The sequence below is a fragment of the Schistosoma haematobium genome, chromosome 7 (genome assembly GCF_000699445.3).
Source record: "Schistosoma haematobium chromosome 7, whole genome shotgun sequence".
NCBI classification, from domain to species: Eukaryota; Metazoa; Platyhelminthes; class Trematoda; order Strigeidida; family Schistosomatidae; genus Schistosoma; species Schistosoma haematobium.
Window position 1 is genome coordinate 11,474,806 of NC_067202.1, and position 21,546 is coordinate 11,496,351.

At 33.6% G+C, this 21,546-nt stretch overlaps 1 protein-coding gene across 1 annotated transcript in view; it reads right to left on the reverse strand.

Annotated features, from left to right (window-relative positions):
- Positions 1-21,100, reverse strand: part of MS3_00009605 (uncharacterized protein) — a 55,778-nt gene extending 34,678 nt beyond the window's left edge. Inside the window, exons 1-9 of the mRNA XM_051217998.1 lie at positions 20,755-21,100; positions 19,127-19,423; positions 16,585-17,184; positions 13,770-14,159; positions 12,390-12,467; positions 8,864-9,359; positions 7,393-7,504; positions 4,287-4,963; positions 1,768-2,168 (exon numbers count right to left, since the gene is read on the reverse strand). Coding sequence (XP_051064431.1) covers positions 1,768-2,168; positions 4,287-4,963; positions 7,393-7,504; positions 8,864-9,359; positions 12,390-12,467; positions 13,770-14,159; positions 16,585-17,184; positions 19,127-19,423; positions 20,755-20,889 — 3,186 coding nt within the window. The 5' untranslated portion in view covers positions 20,890-21,100. The remainder of the gene's footprint in view (positions 1-1,767; positions 2,169-4,286; positions 4,964-7,392; positions 7,505-8,863; positions 9,360-12,389; positions 12,468-13,769; positions 14,160-16,584; positions 17,185-19,126; positions 19,424-20,754) is intronic.
- Positions 21,101-21,546: the final 446 nt, after the last annotated feature.

Sequence of the window (21,546 nt, forward strand, 5' to 3'; positions counted from 1 at the left end):
AAATGCTGTTATATGATGCCGCATTTTTATAGGTTCTGCATTCGGGTAAATCTGATTCACAGACCGCCTGACAGGAGCCTTCGCAAAATAATGAGAGAAGAAAATTGTCTTCATTAGGAGAGTGTGAGAATCAAGAAACCCAAGTTTCAGGCGAACGACGAAAAGAAGAGCTTAAGAAGCATTCTATAAGAACCAAGGTTCAATGATTTTCGTCTGTCATTAGAACACATTTCCAGATGCTGATTGAATGTAATATTGTTTAGACAGTCTTGGGTTAAATGACTAAGTGTTTTCGGCTAAAAAACCCCATCTACTTCAAGTTATTTGATGGGCCTATACTATAGGGATAAATCAGCCAACATCGAAATACTGATATCAAGATCATGGGGTTCGTTAGAACTAAATACTAATAGTATACAACAGTACAGTACAGGAACCATATGAGTCCCGTCGATATTTTCGTCTGCATTTCGATCATTTGTCTAAGTAAGCTTTGAACTGTAGAAAAATCAGTTTATTTCTATAGATTTTCATTGACAACAATAGTGACACCTGAAGACGTGACTGTCTCATTTTTCTTCACTCACAGACAATATCAGTAGTGTACAGAAATACATTCAAATGTATTAACGAGTTTGAAATTATCTTTTTATTGGATGGAATCAAAAAGCATCAAAACTTTTTCTTGAAGTGAAGAAATCCGTCCTTTCACGAACAGTAATTTATACAGGATAAGATCGAGTAGGCGACAAATATCTATGAACATTTGAATGGTTGTGTATAAGCAAGATTTTGTACATTTGTTTAACTGATATTCTCACAAATAATGTCCAAGGTATGTGTGAACAACTTAAATACTATTTCGATTGTTCTATAACGATAGCAAAAAGTGAATGATATGGAGCCATATAGATGAGTTTATACACTATACACTTTTTGTATAAAGACATTAGAACCTATTAAACATTCAAGTTAATCCATTAAAAATGTGAAATCTGGATATTATTCTTTTTAATATTATTTTCCCTTACAAATTATTGATTTATGGTTTTTGATTGGTTGATTACTTTAAAGATAACTATCGTTTACAGTTACAATATACTTACACTGGTTCTTATTTTTTCTACGTAATATTCTATCAAGTCAACCATGATCAGAAGATTCTAGTAGGAAAATTTTTGAAAATCGGGAAATTGAAGAAAGAATATTACATTCTAGTTCGAAGCTACGCATCAGCTAGTCTTACACTTGACACCTATTTTTTTATTAAGCTCGCTGGCGCATTTCAAAGTTCAAGTGTTCATGTAGGCCCATATTCCTGAAAGATTTCAAACTTTAAGGACACATTCTTCCTGATTTCAGTACTTAATTATCTTGAAATTTAACATTCTGTACAAATTATGTGACTAAATCATATATATGTATATAAGGTGGGATCCCAAACCAGGAATCTAACAATGGAAAGACTGATTTAAATGTTTTAAGTACTGAATAGTAACCAACTTTCTATATTTGAAATATGAGGTTTGAAGAACATGATTTGTGATCTGAAATAATGTGATCTATTTTATTTTTATTTATTTATTAATGATACTATTGTCTTGTTGAAAATCACAATTAAGTTATTCTATACCAGATGACAAACTATGATTTAAAAAAAACAACATGAAACCATTAGAATGGATCTCTATGATGATCTTGTAGAAAGTCAATAAACAGATTTGTATTTTGCGCACAACTGAAAAATAATTAAATAAATAAACCTACCGTAAATCCACATTGAGGGCACATTAAAAAACAGCCTAAATGTAAGAGTAGATGCGCTTTAACTGAACAAAGTGATGGTTGATTAGCAAATAACAATTGGCCGCATAGACCACATTTTGTATGATTTAATGGTGGACTACCGATAAGATGTTCAATAAGTGATTTATGATTATTTGTTCGAAATTTACAAATTAAACAACGTAATATCCCAAACTTTTGATCCGAATTGGATATCATTGATTTCGGTTTGCATATATTATCAGACGTTCGGCTGACTGTTGTATTTGTAGAACACATTGAAGCATGATGATCATCATATTTGGAAGAAATCAATGAACCTAGAGCCTGATTCAAATATGTAATTGATGGAGCGGAAGGTGGTAGACAAGTATCACACAGTTCTATATGTACAGAGAAAAAAAGACAAAATAGAAAGCTTGAACAACAAATTATTACTTACAAACAGTTGGCGGAAAGTAGAACAATATTCTTTTATATCTTCAGTTTAGCAGTTGGATGACAGACCATAACATTAACCCTGGTTACTGTTCCATATTATATTGCGTATCAGTATATTAGTCACTGTCATCAAAAAATCCTAGCACAAATGCTGGTAAGCCCAGATTTCCACATCACATTACCACAAAAAAGATAGAATCGACAAGGTAATCAGCAAATGGGTCTAAGTAATGTACTATCAATCATAACGAGAAACATTTAAGTGTGATTGTCGTTCAGAAAGATATGATATCTATACAAGAATACTGAAAATCAATATCTTGCACAAAAGAAAGTGAGTGCTTCTATGTCACTGTGATTGATTATTCGGAAACATGTCGATCAACCACCACTCCCACTCTTCACAATAATCGCATGGACACCTAACAAAGTAGTCTCCGTTGTCAATATGACTCAAAACAATAATCATTAATTTCTTGAACTGATCCCGTGTCTTGATTTGACTATTCCCAGTCTTCGGACCCGCTTCCTACACCAAACATTGTTTCACGTTAATTTACAACTGTCGTTAGTCATGCGTAACTCATGTACCAGCCACCCCAATCGAAGTCGATCCACAACCTCACCACTACTCAACGGGTTGTCCCACGATACCCAAGCACTTCTTTGAGGACATTTATGGTCCAAAACTTGTAATCTTCGTCGATCTTCGACTTATACAGACTATGATGACCTTGGATAAATAAGTGATAGGTTTATTCACTATAGAGAGTCAAAGCATGGAACCCATTTATTATGCCGACTTTAAGGTAACATGTGGACACTTTGGCTCTAATTCGTAAGTCAAAGCCCCAACCGCGTCTGCATTTATTTGAGTAATCGATTAGTGATATATTTTCCCAAACAGGTATGCTCAGCTAAACTGATGTACATAGATTTATTCCAGATAATCGGTTCAAAATAGAAATTTATTTAGCGATAGAGAAATTTTTAATTCTTAATTGCAATTGATATCTCAAGTTACACAGAATCTGAGCACTCTAATCAGTTAGTCATTTAACATTATAGGATCTGGCAAAAAATTGCATCAGTTTAATTTACTACTACTACGCTTCATATGAGCAGAAAAAAAATTACTAAGGTCTACAGAAAACATATGAGTGAAGATAATCATATTATTACACTAAAAGTAGGCAAAATTAAGCAGAGAGGTGGAACGATGAGGGTTTGAAAGAGGAAGAAAGGGATTAGCGATTAAAACATATGAGATAATATTAAAATACAAGAATTAAATAATGAAATACATCTGAGTCATCGAGATTGTGGACCGTTGGCTCAGTAATTAAGACGTTTAGTTTTAGCCATTGAGTCTCGAGTTTCAGCCCCGTCCCAACTACTTCGCAGTTTAGGTGATTGGTTACCAGTATCATTAGCCCTTACTTATAGGGTATGGCTGATCATAACATAAGAACCTAGTGAATAAGTCAAATTACAATGTTGTGATTTCGAGCAATGTACATCAGGAACTAAAATTACTAAACAGGATTATCACACAAATCCAAGCCAAGAGGGCTGCACACCTCTTGAAAGGGTTCAGATTAACTAATGACTGGCGAATTAATGGGCTGATCTTACCTTGGAGCAACTAATTAATTCGCCCAACAAATGTTACTCAAAGGTACGCGACCTATTGAAACCCGCTACCCACTGAAAAAAACCAATTTTTTCTAGGGAGAATAAATCATTTTTTGTCGAGACCATGAACCGAACAATGTTAAATCACCATTGAAAACCTGGAAGTACAAGACGGCCATTTCGTTCTAGTATGCGACTCCTCAGCAGTGTGCATCCAAGATCCTGCACGTAGGATTCGAACCCACGGGCTCGTGCGAACGCCGCTGAGCTGAGATCGAACGCTGTTAATGTCTAGCTCCACGATATTGCGCGATCATCCAGGTTTCCAATGGTGGTCTAACATTGATTGATTCGTGATCTCAATAAGAAAACCCAACAATCTTTACAACCTTATTTACTGATAAGAAGAAATTAAATTAACATACTTGGTAAAGGCAATGGCTTCGTTAATATTCTGCTTTGAAAATTCCTATCAATGACACTTTTGTCACTACTATTAGAATTAATATTACTGTGAAAATCACGTCCATAATCACGACTACGGTCCTCATCATCACCATCATCGTCATCATCACCGTAATCATCATCATCATCGTCATCGATACTGAATAAAATATCTGAAGAGTTATTCTTCTTATTATTAGCAGCATAGCAACACATAAAAGTACTCCACTTGTCAACACCTCCACTTTCATTCGATGACGACTTATTTGAATTATTACTATTATTATCACACCAATTCGATAAGAATAGATGACTTTGCCAAATATCAGAATTGGCCAGACTAAGAATAATACGAAATAATAAACTGTCGGAACTAGGCAACTTCGGTAGATGCAAGTCATAATGCAATTGACGATGAATATTGTTGTCAGTGGTAGTTTCATTGGTTATTTGTTTTTGACAATGAATTACTATCGGTTTGTAAATACGTTGTAAGGAATAGAACTTTTCAATGATAATATTATCATCATAATCACTTGTACTGATGATAGGAGAATCTGACAATGAATTATAATCATAACTATTCTTGTTATTAATATTCAGTGATGTTGACAATGATGGATGAAGCAAGTCAAAATTATCTAGGCCAGATATATTGCTATATTAAAGAAAAGAAAAATCGAGTACAATGTATGATAGATAAATAAAAGACTATTATTATGGACTAAAATAAAAAACATTTGTAGTAGTAAATAATTAGAGATGATAATTGTATGATGCTGTAGTAACTAATCGGATAAAAAAAGGTAGGAGGAGTATACCAAATGATCCATTTCTCTCCCATTGCCCTCCACCAAATGATTGGTTTACCCATGAGGTTGATTTTACAATCCCAACAGAATATATAGGACTAGTGACCACCAACAAGTTGAATACATCTAATAATCATTATTAATTAGTAAATATATTAGAAGCACTGCTCGTGTGTCATTAAAAGATCAAGTAAATAATAATGAGGTTACGCATAGGGTACTAAACAAATATCATTGATTAATTGATGAGGTTGTGGATCGACTTCGATTGGGGTGGCTGGTACATGAGTTACGCATGACTAACGACAGTTGTAAATTAACGTGAAACAATGTTTGGTGTAGGAAGCGGGTCCGAAGACTGGGAATAGTCAAATCAAGACACGGGATCAGTTCAAGAAATTAATGATTATTGTTTTGAGTCATATTGACAACGGAGACTACTTTGTTAGGTGTCCATGCGATTATTGTGAAGAGTGGGAGTGGTGGTTGATCGACATGTTTCCGAATAATCAATCACAGTGACATAGAAGCACTCACTTTCTTTTGTGCAAGATATTGATTTTCAGTATTCTTGTATAGATATCATACCTTTTCGAACGACAATCACACTGTGTAGTGTTTCTCATCGTCTTTGGTATTTTATCTTAATAATTACAACCTTGTGTGGTAATGTGATCTGGCGACTTCTATTGATGAACACTATTGTCAGATACTATGTTGACTACGACTTATTGATTATTGTCTCTGATTAATTCCTTGTATTCATCGACGATAAATCAGTTACCTGATTTTTTGTAGAGAAATATCTTAGTTGTGTGAACCTATTGATATTTTAAAATTATGGTACATTGTAGTCTTGTAGGTTTTTTGGCAAAATCACACGATTTATGAGTCTAGGACACAAAAGAAAGCTAAGACCAAGTGTCCTAACTAATAAAAAACTTCGAAAATAAGAACTTATGTAGCCTATTGATTGAGTGATAAATTAGAATGAAATGTTTGCAATAAGTGACCATTTTGTAATAACCAGCTCTTGATACTTTTTGGATTTTATCGATTACGAGACCATTTGCACGGACACAACACCACATGGACCGCATATATCTCTTAATATTGCGAATATGTATTGATGATAAGTACTAACTAGAACTAAACTGGGCTGTGATACTGCCCGGGTGCCCAAACCGAAGCAGGTGGTTTTCTTAGGGGGCCACACCCCGAGCCTTCGACCTGAAGGTATGATCCACAAGGCAGTGGAGCATCGTGAGGAGATGCAGTCCTATGGTAGACGGTGACCAGCAATTGGTTCATACGTCATTTGTTCCCACAGGATACTGGAGCCCATGTACACCATTGATTTGGAATCCGGTTAAAGCGCCGGACATTCGCCTTTCGTCCTCTCATTTTCGTAAACAACACCCCTGCCACGAGAAGGCAGTTAGTATGACTTCCCTGGCAGAGGCTGTATACGCGTGGCTGTGTGAGAGCATTTCAAGAGGGAGGGCGGGCCCACCCCACTCTCGACCATACCAGGCATTTGGGGGCACCCACGCCCTTTCGGACTGGCATAGATACTTGTTATATTTTGATTAAGATCATGAATCCATTGATATAAGACCACCATTGGAAACCTGGAAGCACTGGACGACCATCTCGTTTTAGTATGGGACTCCTCAGTAGTGCGCGCCCACAGTCCCGCTCGCGGGATTCGGACCCAAGACCTTCGGTCGCGTGCGCGAACGCTTAACCTCTTACCTCCAGGTTTTAAATGATGATCTAACATCAATCGATTCATGATCTCAATCAAAAACTTAACAATCTCCACAACCCCCTACTGATACTTGTTATTAGTAGGGAAAATTATTCAATAAAAAAGAATCAATTTCCCTTCGTTTATCTCCAGACAACGCAGTCATCATAGTTCTTAATAGTCAATTTAATACTAATGACTAAAGTTGAAGGAGCTATAAAGTATTGTGTATGAAGACTTAAAATGAATAATCCCTGAAATTATTCTGATGTGATATATTAGCAGATTGACTTATCCTTCCTAATAAACACAATTGCATAACCAAGACCAAAAAAATCTTAGGATAACTCCACTGAACTCAAAATAAAAAGAGAGAGCGAGAGAAAGAAATGAGATTTGATGACATGATAAGCTTTCGATAATTCATCAGTATGTTTCTTTTGAATTTCATAATATAACTGAAATATACAAATAAATGACTAAATTATAAATAAGAAAAACAAATGATATGACAAATGAACAAACTTGAGACTTTGATGAAGATCACTGAGAATTCCTGATAGACATATATGATTAGAGAATGGATCAGATGGAAATCTGTCAGACTGATTTGAAAGTTGATTTAATATCTTCTCTTCTGTAATAATAATGACGATAATTCAAATAACATGAAAAACGAATAAAGATATAGTAACAAATCGTTAAAAGAACTAGCCAACTTTTTCACACAAAAAATTCTTCACTTAGAAGATATTGATTTAACATACGACATCAAATAGTACAATGACAGAATCTAGTTGAATTGAAAAATGTGAATAATTAACGATATTTTTTTATCTGATTGAATTTTCTCCGCTGATTTTTCAATCCCTCTTGAAGTATTTGCAGATGAAATCGTATCAATAACTAAGCAATTCACCTAATACATATTATACATTGATTCAAGTTGTCACAAAATATCACCACAGAGAGGTGAGATTATCAAGACAAATGTTAAATCAACTAAAGTTTGAAATGCTAACGACTAGATTTTGACTTACTGAACTGAAGTCATTGTTGTCGATGTGCTACAGTTTATCAAAATCAGTACTACTGTAACCACGAAGAGAGGGATTATTGTAATGTTTTATACTTTATTTTATTACGATCTTTGTAACGTAGCAACTCCAAGTAATTCACATCTTTTTTTTATCTTTCTATCTTGTATAGTACTACACACACTGTGATTTCTACTCATGTCATTGTCTTTTCTTCAGATAAAAAAGTACTTTTAAAAGTCCCATCTTCTCGTTTATTATCCCCATGAAGGTTTTGGTTATTGAAACACTTACATAATGATCATTCGATCTATATGCGTAGATCTACTCTTCATATTCGACGTATCTCTGATCGTTCGTATTTTGGAGACAATCAGAGAGTATAATCACAATGAATAACAATCAAAATAATAAATTCCAAACATATCACATAGCTTTGTCAGTCCTTATGTTTTCATTCCATCCTATTAAAGGGACTGATTGTTTTACGTTGAAACTAGTTAGATGTTTAGATTTCTACAAACATTTATTTTATTTATTAACTTATGTTTAAATTAACATTCAACTATTGTGAAATGAATCGTTCAAATTATGACGTAAATCCACGCAGAATAAATTGATGATAAACTTTCTAGAATTTTATACCTATTATCCAAGAATGAAATTTGGAAAGTAACAACTGAACTAAACGCTTATGATTCTAATCTCTAAAAAATAATCATTACAAGTAGATTCGAAATACAGAACAAATAACAAACGGAAGTGCTTTCAAACTATTCAGCCACACATATACACACAATCATCAAATCAATCACTACTGGTTATATTGAGCAAGAATTAAAATGAATTACACGTCAGAGTAAATAACAAACTACTGTTTCATTTACACATTCAACAGAACAATATAATATCTATCTTTATCTGTTCAGCAAAAATTTTATTTAAAAAATGAAACATACTTGGAGCATTTGATAATAAATCTGAAAGTGATGATTTTTTTAAATCTGCACTTGTGATAGATCCTCTTAAAGAGTACATAGTAAGCAATGATGGTTCCAATGTCCATAAACCCATTTGATTAGGATGAGCCGATGTGAAATGACTGAATATAGCGCAATGATTGTTCGCTTTTATGATATAACCAGGTAGAATTGAATAAAATTGAAAATCAGTAACATTTTTATGGTTGGTAATTTTTTTATTCTTGTTGTTAATAGCAGTATTAGTAGTCGTTGTCGTTGTCGTTGCAATACTAGAATCTGTACCAGTTGTTACGTTGGGAAGTAACATGGAATTTACACTATTTGCATTGGTTGTAGACACATTATTATTACTATTCAACTGTATGCAAATGTGACATCGATAATACATATGGGCTATTGAACGATTCAAATGACATTCATATACAGAATTACTGGTAAATGTTAATCGGCAACAAAGACAAATGTGAAGACCCTTTTTAATCCCATTAAAAAAAGCAGATGAAATAAATGAGGAGAAAAAAGATAACAAAAAATGAATTATCCACAGTTATTGAAGAGTAACTTCAATGAAAAGATAACACAAGTAATCGGAGAATTATTAAATATTGACGAGTATCGCACTACTTAGTCAGTAAAACAACTCGACACAGAATCAATATCTAGACCTCACTTGACAAATATAGGCTTATGAACTCAGCTTTGAGGAGCACTAGTTGTGTGGGAGTTAGCTGTACTATTCACCATTTTTAATGAGGTACGTGAAGCGGTGTTAGCAGAACCTAAAACCAGTAAGCTACTACTCAGATCAAACGTGGATTTAACTAACTAAAATGCGGTTCAGATCCTTACATTTGTGAGACTGAAGTGTGATGCCATTTGTATTCAACGTTATCGGTGAGCTACTGTCCCACTCTTCGGGTGTGATTTACTATTATACAGAACCTCGTGATTATTTTAAACTCACTATTGTAAATAATTTATCAACTGAATATCTATGGTATTACTTTTGAGTCCCAACTACTTTAACCGTAATGAGGATATGATTTAAAACGACAGTCTACTGGTCTATGTTAAGCACATGATTACAGTGTTTTGCATATATATATATATGCAAAAATGAATAAATTTTAACACACAATGAATCTAATATCATTCAAACGAACCAACTAATTAAGTTTAGTCAAAAGAACAAGTACAGTTAGAACAGGGTGAACAACACAACTCGAGCAATAGCTCCTTACAGTCAGAATATAATGAATCAAATGTATGTGTACAATTAAATTTCACTAATTGTCTAAATAATAGATGAAGACAACCAATCACAGAGCAAGTCATAGTAAAATAAGAAGTACAAAGGTTTTGTGTACACTGTAGAGAATTCATATACATATACATTATCGGCGGTAAAGGGGAGTGCAATGAAGCAACAGAAAAAAAACCCCAGCAAAGTACAATGTGTGAACACATACATAGACACATAGAAAACCAGGTTAATTAGTTGGATGAGAGCAGATAGTATTTAACAATAATAGCTTCATAAAGTAGAAGACAGACACATCAACTCGGAGAGGAGAAACTGACATAATTTACCTCATCTATGAATATCTGATTCCATTGATACTACTGAAGAGATTATCGAGAGAGAGAAACACTTATTATTGTTTTCACGTCTACGCTAAGGATCCAATTGTAAATTTAGTAACCAATTTTTAGGTTCATAGTAAACGACCTCCTTTTAAATTGCATGCCAGTGGGATGATTCTCCAAATTACCAGTCAACATATATTTGTCCTTCATTCATTTAATGTACGGTATTAAATACAGATATATATTACATATACATAGATATTACGTAAGATGGATTACACTAATATGGGGAAGTAAAGTGAGAAAATATACACAACCGGAGAGTATTTATTCTGTAGTTAATTCTTTTGAGGGATACTAAGAAGGATTAACTGAACGATTATTTTTATGATATTTAATTGTAGGGTTTCATTTGATTTAAGAATTCCAGTTTTAGCTTTTTAGCAGTTTAAAGAAAATATCGGTTAGTTAAGTAAGAAAAATGTCTTGTAGTTTTGTACTCTATAGTCTTGTATGTTATCGGTAATAATTGATGTTAACTATAAATTGAGGCAATTAATACACTTGTGACTATTTGGTTTAACACCTTCTGGCAGTCTGGTTGGGAGGATGAGGTCGAGAGAAGTATGGAGAGATTTTCGTGACATATATGAAAATTATGTAAAAATTTATACTGACAAAATGTGAAAGATTTAATATGCAAAGTGAAAATAAAATTGAGAAATGTAATAATAAACCGGAGACTAGGTCCTCATTCGAATCTATAGATTAGGGAAGATGTAAGTAACCAAATGGGGTATCAAACTGTCAGGCACTACAACAACCTACCCGTGTATCCAAAACATGGTCGTAAAAGTTTACGTATTTCTTTTAGGGTCTAACCGTTGGATTTAGTGAATATACCACAGCGATGTATTTGAATCACAGAACAGCGAATGGCATTATATCTAGTTGTCGTATGAGCGTGAGAATACTAAACCATCAACGACAACTGTCATGTTAGAAAAATACAACTACTCAAGCAGGATATCAAACTGCGTGACACTGCATCTTACCCTCTAACCGGCATAATGGTTAGAAGGCATGACCTTTCGCGTACTGTTTCACACACAATAGCAGCCAGGGTTTTATTATTTTTGTGTTTGCCGAAAATAAACAAGATCTGAGTGCATATTGCGCTCATGTAAACTGGCCGTTTTAAGTGATGTGTAGTTCGTTTCTTCAAGTACAGTCAGCTCAAAATCTTAGTCGAATATCCATTGTGCTCACGTAAACTAGCCATCTTGAGTGTGAAGTATGGTTCGCTTCTTCAAGTGCAACTTTCTTGAATATTTTGATCAGTTTTTAGCTTCAGCTTTTCTCCTGATAAGTCAATCAATTTTCTTACCTAGTTGGTAGGAATCTGTACCTCTGTATTATTGTAGGATATATAACAACCAAACATGATAATGAACAAATGAATAAGTTTCCAGAATTGAATAATTTGATTAAATTGAGTTGCGTCTTTATCAATGACTAATAATATCAACTAGAGAAACATTGAAAGCAACAGAGTAATGGACAGTTGTTTCGCTCTCATTTGAAACATTTAAGCAGTAAATGTCAACAACAACACATGAGATTTAAACTATAATCTACAGCTCTTATGATGAGAACGATAACCATTAAATAATACTATACATGTTTGCTAATTTATTGAACTGTAAATTACTTACAAAATACAAATAAAAATACATATCAAAGCAGGTAGAGGGAGAGAGGTATGAATTGACTATCTAAAGTTTTTGAAACAATAAGCCACTAAGTTCACCTATAGTAACTATGCTAGTAAATTTCAGAATACATACATACATACATTTCACTCATGTGACAAATTAATTTATGCATTAGAAATGAAATATTAGGAGATGCTTACTTTTTTTGATGATAGATTCAATGGTGAAGTTGACAGATGATTTTTTTCAATTTCGCTTTGAACTCTAGATGGTGATAGCTATCAAAAATAAGGAATTATTTATTTTAGTAAGAAATAAAATTTATGTTTCAATTACAGATATTCATGTATTTAATATTGCAAGTTGAACATTACATGTGAGAACTGTTGATGATAACCTAGTTAACTAAACTGAAGTAGATTAAGTGAGGTCTGAACATTGGACTTTGTGGTTAGAAACCAGACACATATTAACCATTAGACTATAACATTAAGGTAAGATACTATACGAGTGTTTCAAATAAAGTAGACGAAGATAAGTTTGACCTGGGATTCAACTGTTGTAAGTCAAGAACTTTGACCATTAAATCACTGCTTCAAATGACTTAGTTGATCTAGGATATTTTGTCAAGAGATTTTATTTTAAACAAAGAAAACCACTCAGTACAATGGAATACAGGTATGCAATGATAAATTTTCTATGTAATAAAAGTAGTGACGACAAAAAACTGGTACCCGTAAAAATGTCACTGAAAAGACAAAGGTCCTATAATTAAAGGTCTATTACGTGGAAACTGACTAGATCAATTGTATCGACAAACTATTCAACAAATATAATTGATTATGAACTTGGAATGGTTTTACAGTAGTCGATAAACTCATTGTCGCCAAATATACACTAACACACTGTTGAAATACAAACTAACGTAAAATTTTCTAATGTCGTAATGCGAGAAAAAAAGGTGGTTCTTGATAAGAGAACTTTTTTATTTTCAGAAGATAACAACATCAGTAGACATTACCATATATATATAGGCAGATGTCTTCAGCCTAGAGACTAGCACAGACATATGTTGGCCAAAATTGTCGAACCATAATTAGCACGACGAAATGAAGATCACAAAAGAGATCGAAATAATGCAGTAGCGATCATAGAAAGAAAGACTAGAACCTCAGGAATATGATCAAAAAATAAAAGGCGAAGTGAAAAGGTATGTGCGAGAGAATATTGGAATTCAAGATAATTACCTATAAGAATTATGTAGCGTTTGTGAATATAACAACAAGCTTGCAAAGTGATAATAATAGAAAGAATGAAAAGTCACGTACTAACTATCACCGTGTCAATCCAGAAAAGGTAACGCTAATAATATTGGTATTGCTTATCGGTAACCGTAACCCTAATCCTAATCAATGTGTATGGGATTTCATAAAAATGATCTCTGTTGTTATTATTAAACATAAGCTTAGTAAGTCTATGATAAAGATCAACTACATATTACATCATTTATCTAGATTAACGATAATTCTTTCTTTTTCCTAATTATAAAAAAGGAGTAATTTGAAACTGGAATAACTCACTTGTAATGCAAGACTATCGTCTGTTTTAGTCATTTGACAGATTTGTCTTAACACTGAATTTGAACTTTTAAATGTACAAAGTGTACCTAATCCAGGAAGCATTAAATCACCATCTGCACGACGATATATACGACCCCATAGAACTCCATCGAAAGCACTTTCAATTATTGGATCAAAATTATTGTCAATAATGGGAGCGGTAGAGCTAGTAGTAGTCATAGTTGTAGCAGAGGTAGAACATACTTTAACATGAATTTGTTTGTCTAAAACAGGAACACCAGTTGTCGTTGAGACTGTCTGTACTGTTGTTGCTGCTGCTCCTGATGAAATTGATTGTATTTTATTGATATTACTGACAGGTTCTGTAGAACTACTCTTACGTATTGTCGACTATACCCAATAAGAATGAAATCGACAGAAAAGATATAACAAATTAACTATATATATAAGGGGTAGCTTTCTAGTTAAAGCACTCAGACTTCAACAATTAAGTGAGAAATTCAAATCATACTCAACCTACTAAGGTTTGAGTAAATGAGTAGTATTACTAATCCACATAAAGAAGTGTGCCTCAAGATCGAATATATAAACTTATGTTTGATAAATAAGTCAAAGATGAAAAGAGAGTTGAAGTATGTAGTGATAGTTAGTAAGCCTATAACTAAGTGTTGATTTGTGTATTCGGTGAAACGAACCATATTTTATTATATACAGTGAAAGATAAAAATACTACTGAAATGGTCACAGTGAAAGAATGACAATGAAAGTTACACACAAAAAATACTCTTCATAATTCCCTAGGTGATATTCATAATTTAGAGTCTATCAACTTGTATCTGATGTCGAGAAGAAAAAAGTGTAACTTTTATCATCATTCAAAATTACTTAGGATTTTAGTGAAATCAAAAGATGATTTTGTTATTTAGATCACTTGTAAAACAGTTTGTAAAATTTACTATTTTATATAATCGGTTTTGTACATAGTTGTTTACATGAGATTTGTCTACACAGTCTCTCCTTTGTTTTTATTGTTTCTGTTGGCTTATTGACAATTGAGTAATGTTTATTAGTTACCTTGTTTTATGCACTATATCCATACATCTAATTAGTTTATTTATTTATTTATTTTTCACGATGAATCGTATAAATCATCTACTTGAAATTTATCTTTGAATTAACTGAAACTAGATTAAGATGAAGTTCTCTTTCGTTTCACTACTCTGTTCAATAAGAGTTGGTGTTAGAAATATTGACGCAATTATTTATCATATCACAATTAATTCATAGCCCTGATGTTATGAATGAGACTGAATGTATAATTCACAGAAATTAGTTATCTTTATTTCGATGATATTATTAGCAAATGGGTTTTTCCATGATGTGATCTATTGGATTTATCAAAATTAGATTGAATCAAATTAATCTAATGTGAAGCCGTGACCAGTAGAGCCCAATCCATGTCGGGTATGAGATAGTTAACCACCGCAAGCAATGGATGAGGGTTGTGTAATATCGTCAACAGATTGAAGGTAGACATTAACATTGTTGAATGCCAGCTCAGTGGTCTAGAGGTTAAGCGCTCATAAACGAGACCGAAAGTCCTGGGTTCAATCGTGGATCTCTACTGACGAGGAGTCTCTTACAGGGATGAAACGGCCGTTTAGTGCTTCCATGTTTTTAATGGTGGTCTAGCTAAGATCAGTTCCTGAATTAAACTTAGGTAAATTACATCTCCAGTATGTCACTTCATAAAACTGTCAATCTGCAATTAAAAATAGTAGTATGCTCCGTTATGTCAACTGACCAGTATAACACAGACAATAATGGGGAAGGATGGTATAGATTAAAAATTTATCACACTCATTAAATTTTAATCTGTTAATAAAAAACAAGGGTATTTTAAAAAGTAATGAAAGACGTAATTGATACGGCGGAAATTTCGAAGAAGTATCAGTTTGAATATTATAGCAGTCAAAGTGCTTATGAATTTCACAAATCTTAAAAGGAACTAGCAGAGTTCACGAAGTTCATTCAAGATGTATAGTGCAATTACTATAATCACAACAACCAATATAGTCATCAACAATTTCAACATATTTTCCCAAAAGATAAGCAGAAATTAACACTGATAATGAAATAGTTCTCGAACTCCACACCTCAACAATCAATTCATTTGTAGAAATCAAATTACCCTAAACCCTTACGTAAATTTTCTTCCAGTGTATACAAATGTAAGCTGGAATTTATAAAACAACCATACCGACTAAATAAATGTAAAGCATTTTCTTCATTGACAGGATCAGTTCCGATCCAATTTCAAATCCAGTTGTAGCATTAAAAAAAAGCATTTTAAGTATGTTCCACAGATGAAGTTTCATTTACTTAATACTGAAAGAAAGAAATCAATGCTGATGAGTGATCATATATTCATTATTCGGCAACAACAACAACAACAAAAATTACGGTTTCTTCAATTATAAATAGTTTAATGGGAATAGGAAAAATTAAGGGAATAAAATACTAATTATATTCATTGATTCCATTCAATTCAACTTGATAATAAAAGTGAGTCAATTCATTTTATATAGACTACTATTTGACAATAAATACCATTCAATGAAATACGCTGTTGAAAAAGAGATTAAGCTGTCGAACATACGTATGACGTATTGAGTATACTAAATTTTTTTTTGGAATAAAAACGTTGATATCCCTTTGTATTAGTTAGTTATTTTTCCAACAAAAAACAAAACTGTATATTCAAATATTTGGTGATAATAGAAAAAAAAATTAATTTCAGCAGTAGTTAACCTACTTTAATAAGAGAATGTTGATGCGATGATTCATATGATGAATGAGCAAGTTCCCTAGGAATAGAATTCTTATTTGAAAGATGACTTGTACAAGAGCTACCAACGTTAGGATGAATAACTGTTTGTGAAACAATATTATTATTATTATTATTATTATTATTATTATTATTTCCATGAGTGCGGTTTTCGACATTGAAAGAGTTAGAGATTATTCTGCTAATGTCATCAGTTGATTCAATAGTTGGGTTTAGTGTTATCATTGATGGTTGAATATGAATTGGTAGGTTAGATGGTAGATAACTTGATGTTGAGACAGTTGAAGTTGAAATTGTTGGTGAATGCTGAGGAGCTAGGAGATATTTGTTATTATGATACAATGGATGAACAGGATTATGGTTAAATGCATTGCAAACTGTTGGTCCAGATGATTGTAATATCGAAGGATTCCCGCTGCCAGGTAAAAATCCATAAAACGCATTGTTACCTATAGATGACGAATTAATGGTCTCGTTCAAAGGAAAATGAAGACGAGTGCTTACAAGTGCACTAGATGAAGAGTTTTGAATGTGTATGGGATTAGGTAATGTTTGATTTTGATGGAACTACCCAAAGCAAAAAAATGTATACGTATAAGAATAATGACAAAGTTGAATAAATTCAAGCAATACTTATTGCTATGGTAAAGATCCAAAATACCTAATACATTATATCAAGAATCTATTGGGTGAAATGAATTCAACACAAATCATATCTTTTGGTTAGTATGTTTCTGTGCTTCACTGAGGATTTTGATCATTTATGAAACTCAACTTTATTCATTTAGTATTCAAATACACTTAATAATTAATTTGTTGGATTTTGGATTTTCCAGTGCGAAATTCATTTGCTTTTTACAAACATAAGCTATCAGCAATCATTGCTTTTCAGTTCATGTGACTCACCAATTATAGGTTTATGTACAGTTTTGAGCTGAGTCGCTCGTCTTCATCCTAGTGATAATACCCGACTGTCCAAACCGAAGTAGCTAGAGTTCAAACCTAGAAGCCAACAGCTAGAAATCGAGTGCTCTAATCATTCAATAACTGCTCAACTGTTGCCGAATACAGATTGAGACTCAACTTTTATGTTGTAACAAACTGTAACTCATATAATCGTGAACAAGTCTATTGGAAAATTTAATTTGAATTTATGATAGGTGGCGATAGAATGAGCTAACAATGAAGTTGAGCATGGTCATAAACTTATTAGAATTTTTTCACTTGTTTATAGCATAAAATCACTCGAATAAGTCTACAAAATTGAAATAAATGAATGAGAATAGATTAAACTAAAAGGTGATGAGGAATCCTACAGAGTATCTAGTACGTACATTGGTCAGAAGTAGATTTTGAGGTAAACGTGTAAATATTCACTTGTGCAGTATCTTATTTATGGGAGCAAATAATCACTTCTAAATCGCAACTGTACTTCGGTAGATAAACATTATGACTTTTGGTCGTGTTGTAGAATTATAGTTGTTAATAAAATCGAGTCGACGCAACACAAACGAATGTAGAAGGCACTACATATCCTAACTGTTAGGATCTTACTATTAAGATAATTCTGAAAAGAAAATTCGTTGGGAAAACAATGAAGCCTATGTGTTTAAATAAATAATTTAGTCAAGAAAACGATCTTGTTACAACTCAGTGGAACGATAATGCAATCCAAGCTTCAAATTAAAAAATATGAAAGGACAATGACTACATAGAGGTGTGTCTTAAGGTTTTGATCTGATCCCACAAGATGTCGTTCTACATAGTTTCGCCCCAACGCTCACATAATTTTGGACCAGACAGCGTAAATTCGAGTCAATTGCAGTTTATGGAGACATATTTCATAAAACTACCGGAAGGCGAAAGAGAGCAACCAGATAAACGCCGTAACAGAATATTCGAAACAAGGCAAAAAATGTGTACATCCTTAGTTGGTATGAGAAACTAACACAATACGCATTATTTAACCGTCTAGCTAAGCATTCAAGCGTATACAATATAAGACTATGCAACATACAAACCAAGAATAGTTTACACAACTCAATGGCTTTCAAGAGGCTAGTGAACTGTTCAAGGGTATACAAATTGGTGTTACTACAACGAATTAACGACTGAGAAAATTTAAGAGAGAAATTTATCTGCTATGAAAATTATGGAGTAATCTAATGTTATTGTTTGACCCGTTTAGTAAAAGCTCTAAAAACACTGGATTAACGTCTTCATCATTATTATAGTACCAACATGGTCAATAAAATGTCAAGAAAGGTTCTACTACTAGTAGTTGTTCAAGTGTACTAAATGCCTATCAGCAAATATCAAAACTTTTGGTATGCTCTTTCCAAAAAGTGTAGTTTTACTATAAGACAGTTCTAGAGAACGATGTGTAATGACTACGTGATCTTTTACGAATACTATGACTACTTCAGTCCTATGTCAAGCTCGTGAATACTAGTAGCACCGAAAAATAGTAATAAACATTATATTCAAAGCGTTATACTCATATAAATACCTGTTGTGGTGGATATGAAGGAAATACGCCAGACAAAAGAACAGGAGTTAAAGTACTGACGGTAGTAATGGTAGGAGAACAATTTTGCAAAGGCGATACATTATGCAACATTAAAGGTTCATTGGATGTTCCAGAGATCTGTTGTTGGTAAATATTTGGCCAAGTAAGAGGATGTGTTCCTGGAATATTTAAACGTTCAGCTGTTGAAAAATAAGGTGGTGGGGATATGTAACTAAATGTAGTTCCCAGCTGAATTTGATTGGTTGGTTGGGTGACCTCATGAACAGCTGTAGTGATCTAGAAATAACAATATTTACGTTGAGAATTGATACTTTGTTAGGTGGATGAGATTAGCGAACGGATATAATACCTTAGAGCAAAAAAAGAAATTAACGCTTCATTCAGGAAAACTACGGATGTCTCGACCATATGTAAAGAGTATTCGAAGGCAACATTCTCGATGGAAGTTCGGGATACACGTAAATGTATAATCTCATGTAGGCAGTTATTTTTATCAAGTAGATTTAATACAGCGATCTATAATGGAAACCTGTAATTTTAAATTGCTCCAGTACTTTACAATTCTAAAACTTCCAAATTGAAACAGTTAAATTAAATAAATTCCTCCTAAACCTATTCTCCTTCAATAAAACTTACGAATGTCCGAAAGCAATGAAGATATTAGTCTCACTGAATACCAATTCTAGACGCGGTTGAATCTCTACATGTCAGATGTTTGCTGCAAAACCGTGATTTAGTGGATTTGGTGGTTGACCTAATCACTGTATGATAGGTTCAAAACCAACTTTACCTGCCATGGCATGGAGAACCGAGTACTGTCAACCCTTGCGCAGTAGCCATAGCTTACAACCTGGTGCGCAAACGTAGGAGCGTTTGTTATTACTACTAATAGAATCATTATAAGGGTTTTTAATGTAACAACAATTATCGACTTGAAATTGATGTGTACAATACACACCCACAGGAAAAGATAAAACACAAGTATGTACGCCACATGATATCCCATGCCAGAGCCGTCGTTTTTATTATACAAATCAAACAGAAGGTAATATAACGTATAGTGGGCTGTAGAAGCGTCGAAGCTGCTTTGTTGACAGAATTTTCATTCAACGTCAGTACTAGTGGTGGAAAAAAAATCGGACATTGTAACACTAGGATATGAGTTTTGACGCATTGCAGCGGCACGAGTCAAGGTGGTAAATACTCAAGTGTACAGAAGAGATACTGTAGAGAAGTGACAAATGACAAGGAAACAAAGAGAACCGAGCGAAGTGAGGTTTTCAAACCACGACACCTACTCTTTCGACAAGTGTAAGGTCTAGGGCCAACTGAGCATCCGAAATGTAAAACTGAAGAAAAAACAATAAGAGTAAGACTTATCAACCAGAAGACAACTATCGCCTTTGCTGAAAATATCCGATAAATTTGGCCACAGAAAAGAACTGCGTGGTATAGTTATTATGTACATGTAGCTCGAGCATTTTAAGTAATGGATGACACTTTACTAACCGTAGATTAACTTTAAAGTTTTAAAGCATGCTATGCCTTGTTTTTTAGACTAATACATGGATGAAAGTAACTAAATTAAGTTGTCAGAGAAAACTCACGGGAATGTGTGAATTGTCAGAACAAGTTGACGGGGTTGGGGTGGAATCACGTGGTTCTTCCTTTACATCAGATAGTAAAAAATTTCCACGCTGTTCCTGTAGAATAACTTTAGAAACCATTACGTCGTCAGACATTGGGAATGCAACTTGTAAGTAAAACTATTTATAAAACTACGAGCATCCAATGGTATGCCAGTGAAAAATCCCTATGGCCTTTAGGGTCAGGTTCAAGGTCGAATAGAATATCGCGCAGCAGTGCGAAAAAATCAAGGTTTTATCAGAGAAGAATGAAAATTATACAAAACAATTGTAACCCAAATATGCCAGGTATTCATGCTACTCTGTTTTAGCATTCAATTTGATATTAATCTCTGGGCAATGGCTGGTCATAGGCGGCACTATATTCCAACATAAACGCATTCACAAAATCACATGGACTTCACCGGATCATACCACGCAAAACCAAATCGGCCATATATGCATCAACAAAAAGTTCAAGAGGACGATAGAAGACGTGAGAACCAGGAGAGGAGCTAATATAGCATCTGATTACCACTTGCTGGTCGCCAAGATGAAATTGAAACTTAAGAATTACTGGAAAATGGGGCGGACAACATCACAAAAGCTTAATACGGCTTTTCTTCGGGATACTCACAAACTCAACAAATTCAAGATAGCCCTCAGCAATAGGTTCCAGGCCTTTCATGATCTACTCAATGGAGAAGGAACTACTATGGAGAGCAACTGGAAAGAGATAAAGGAGGTAATTACTTCAATATGTCATGAGGTTCT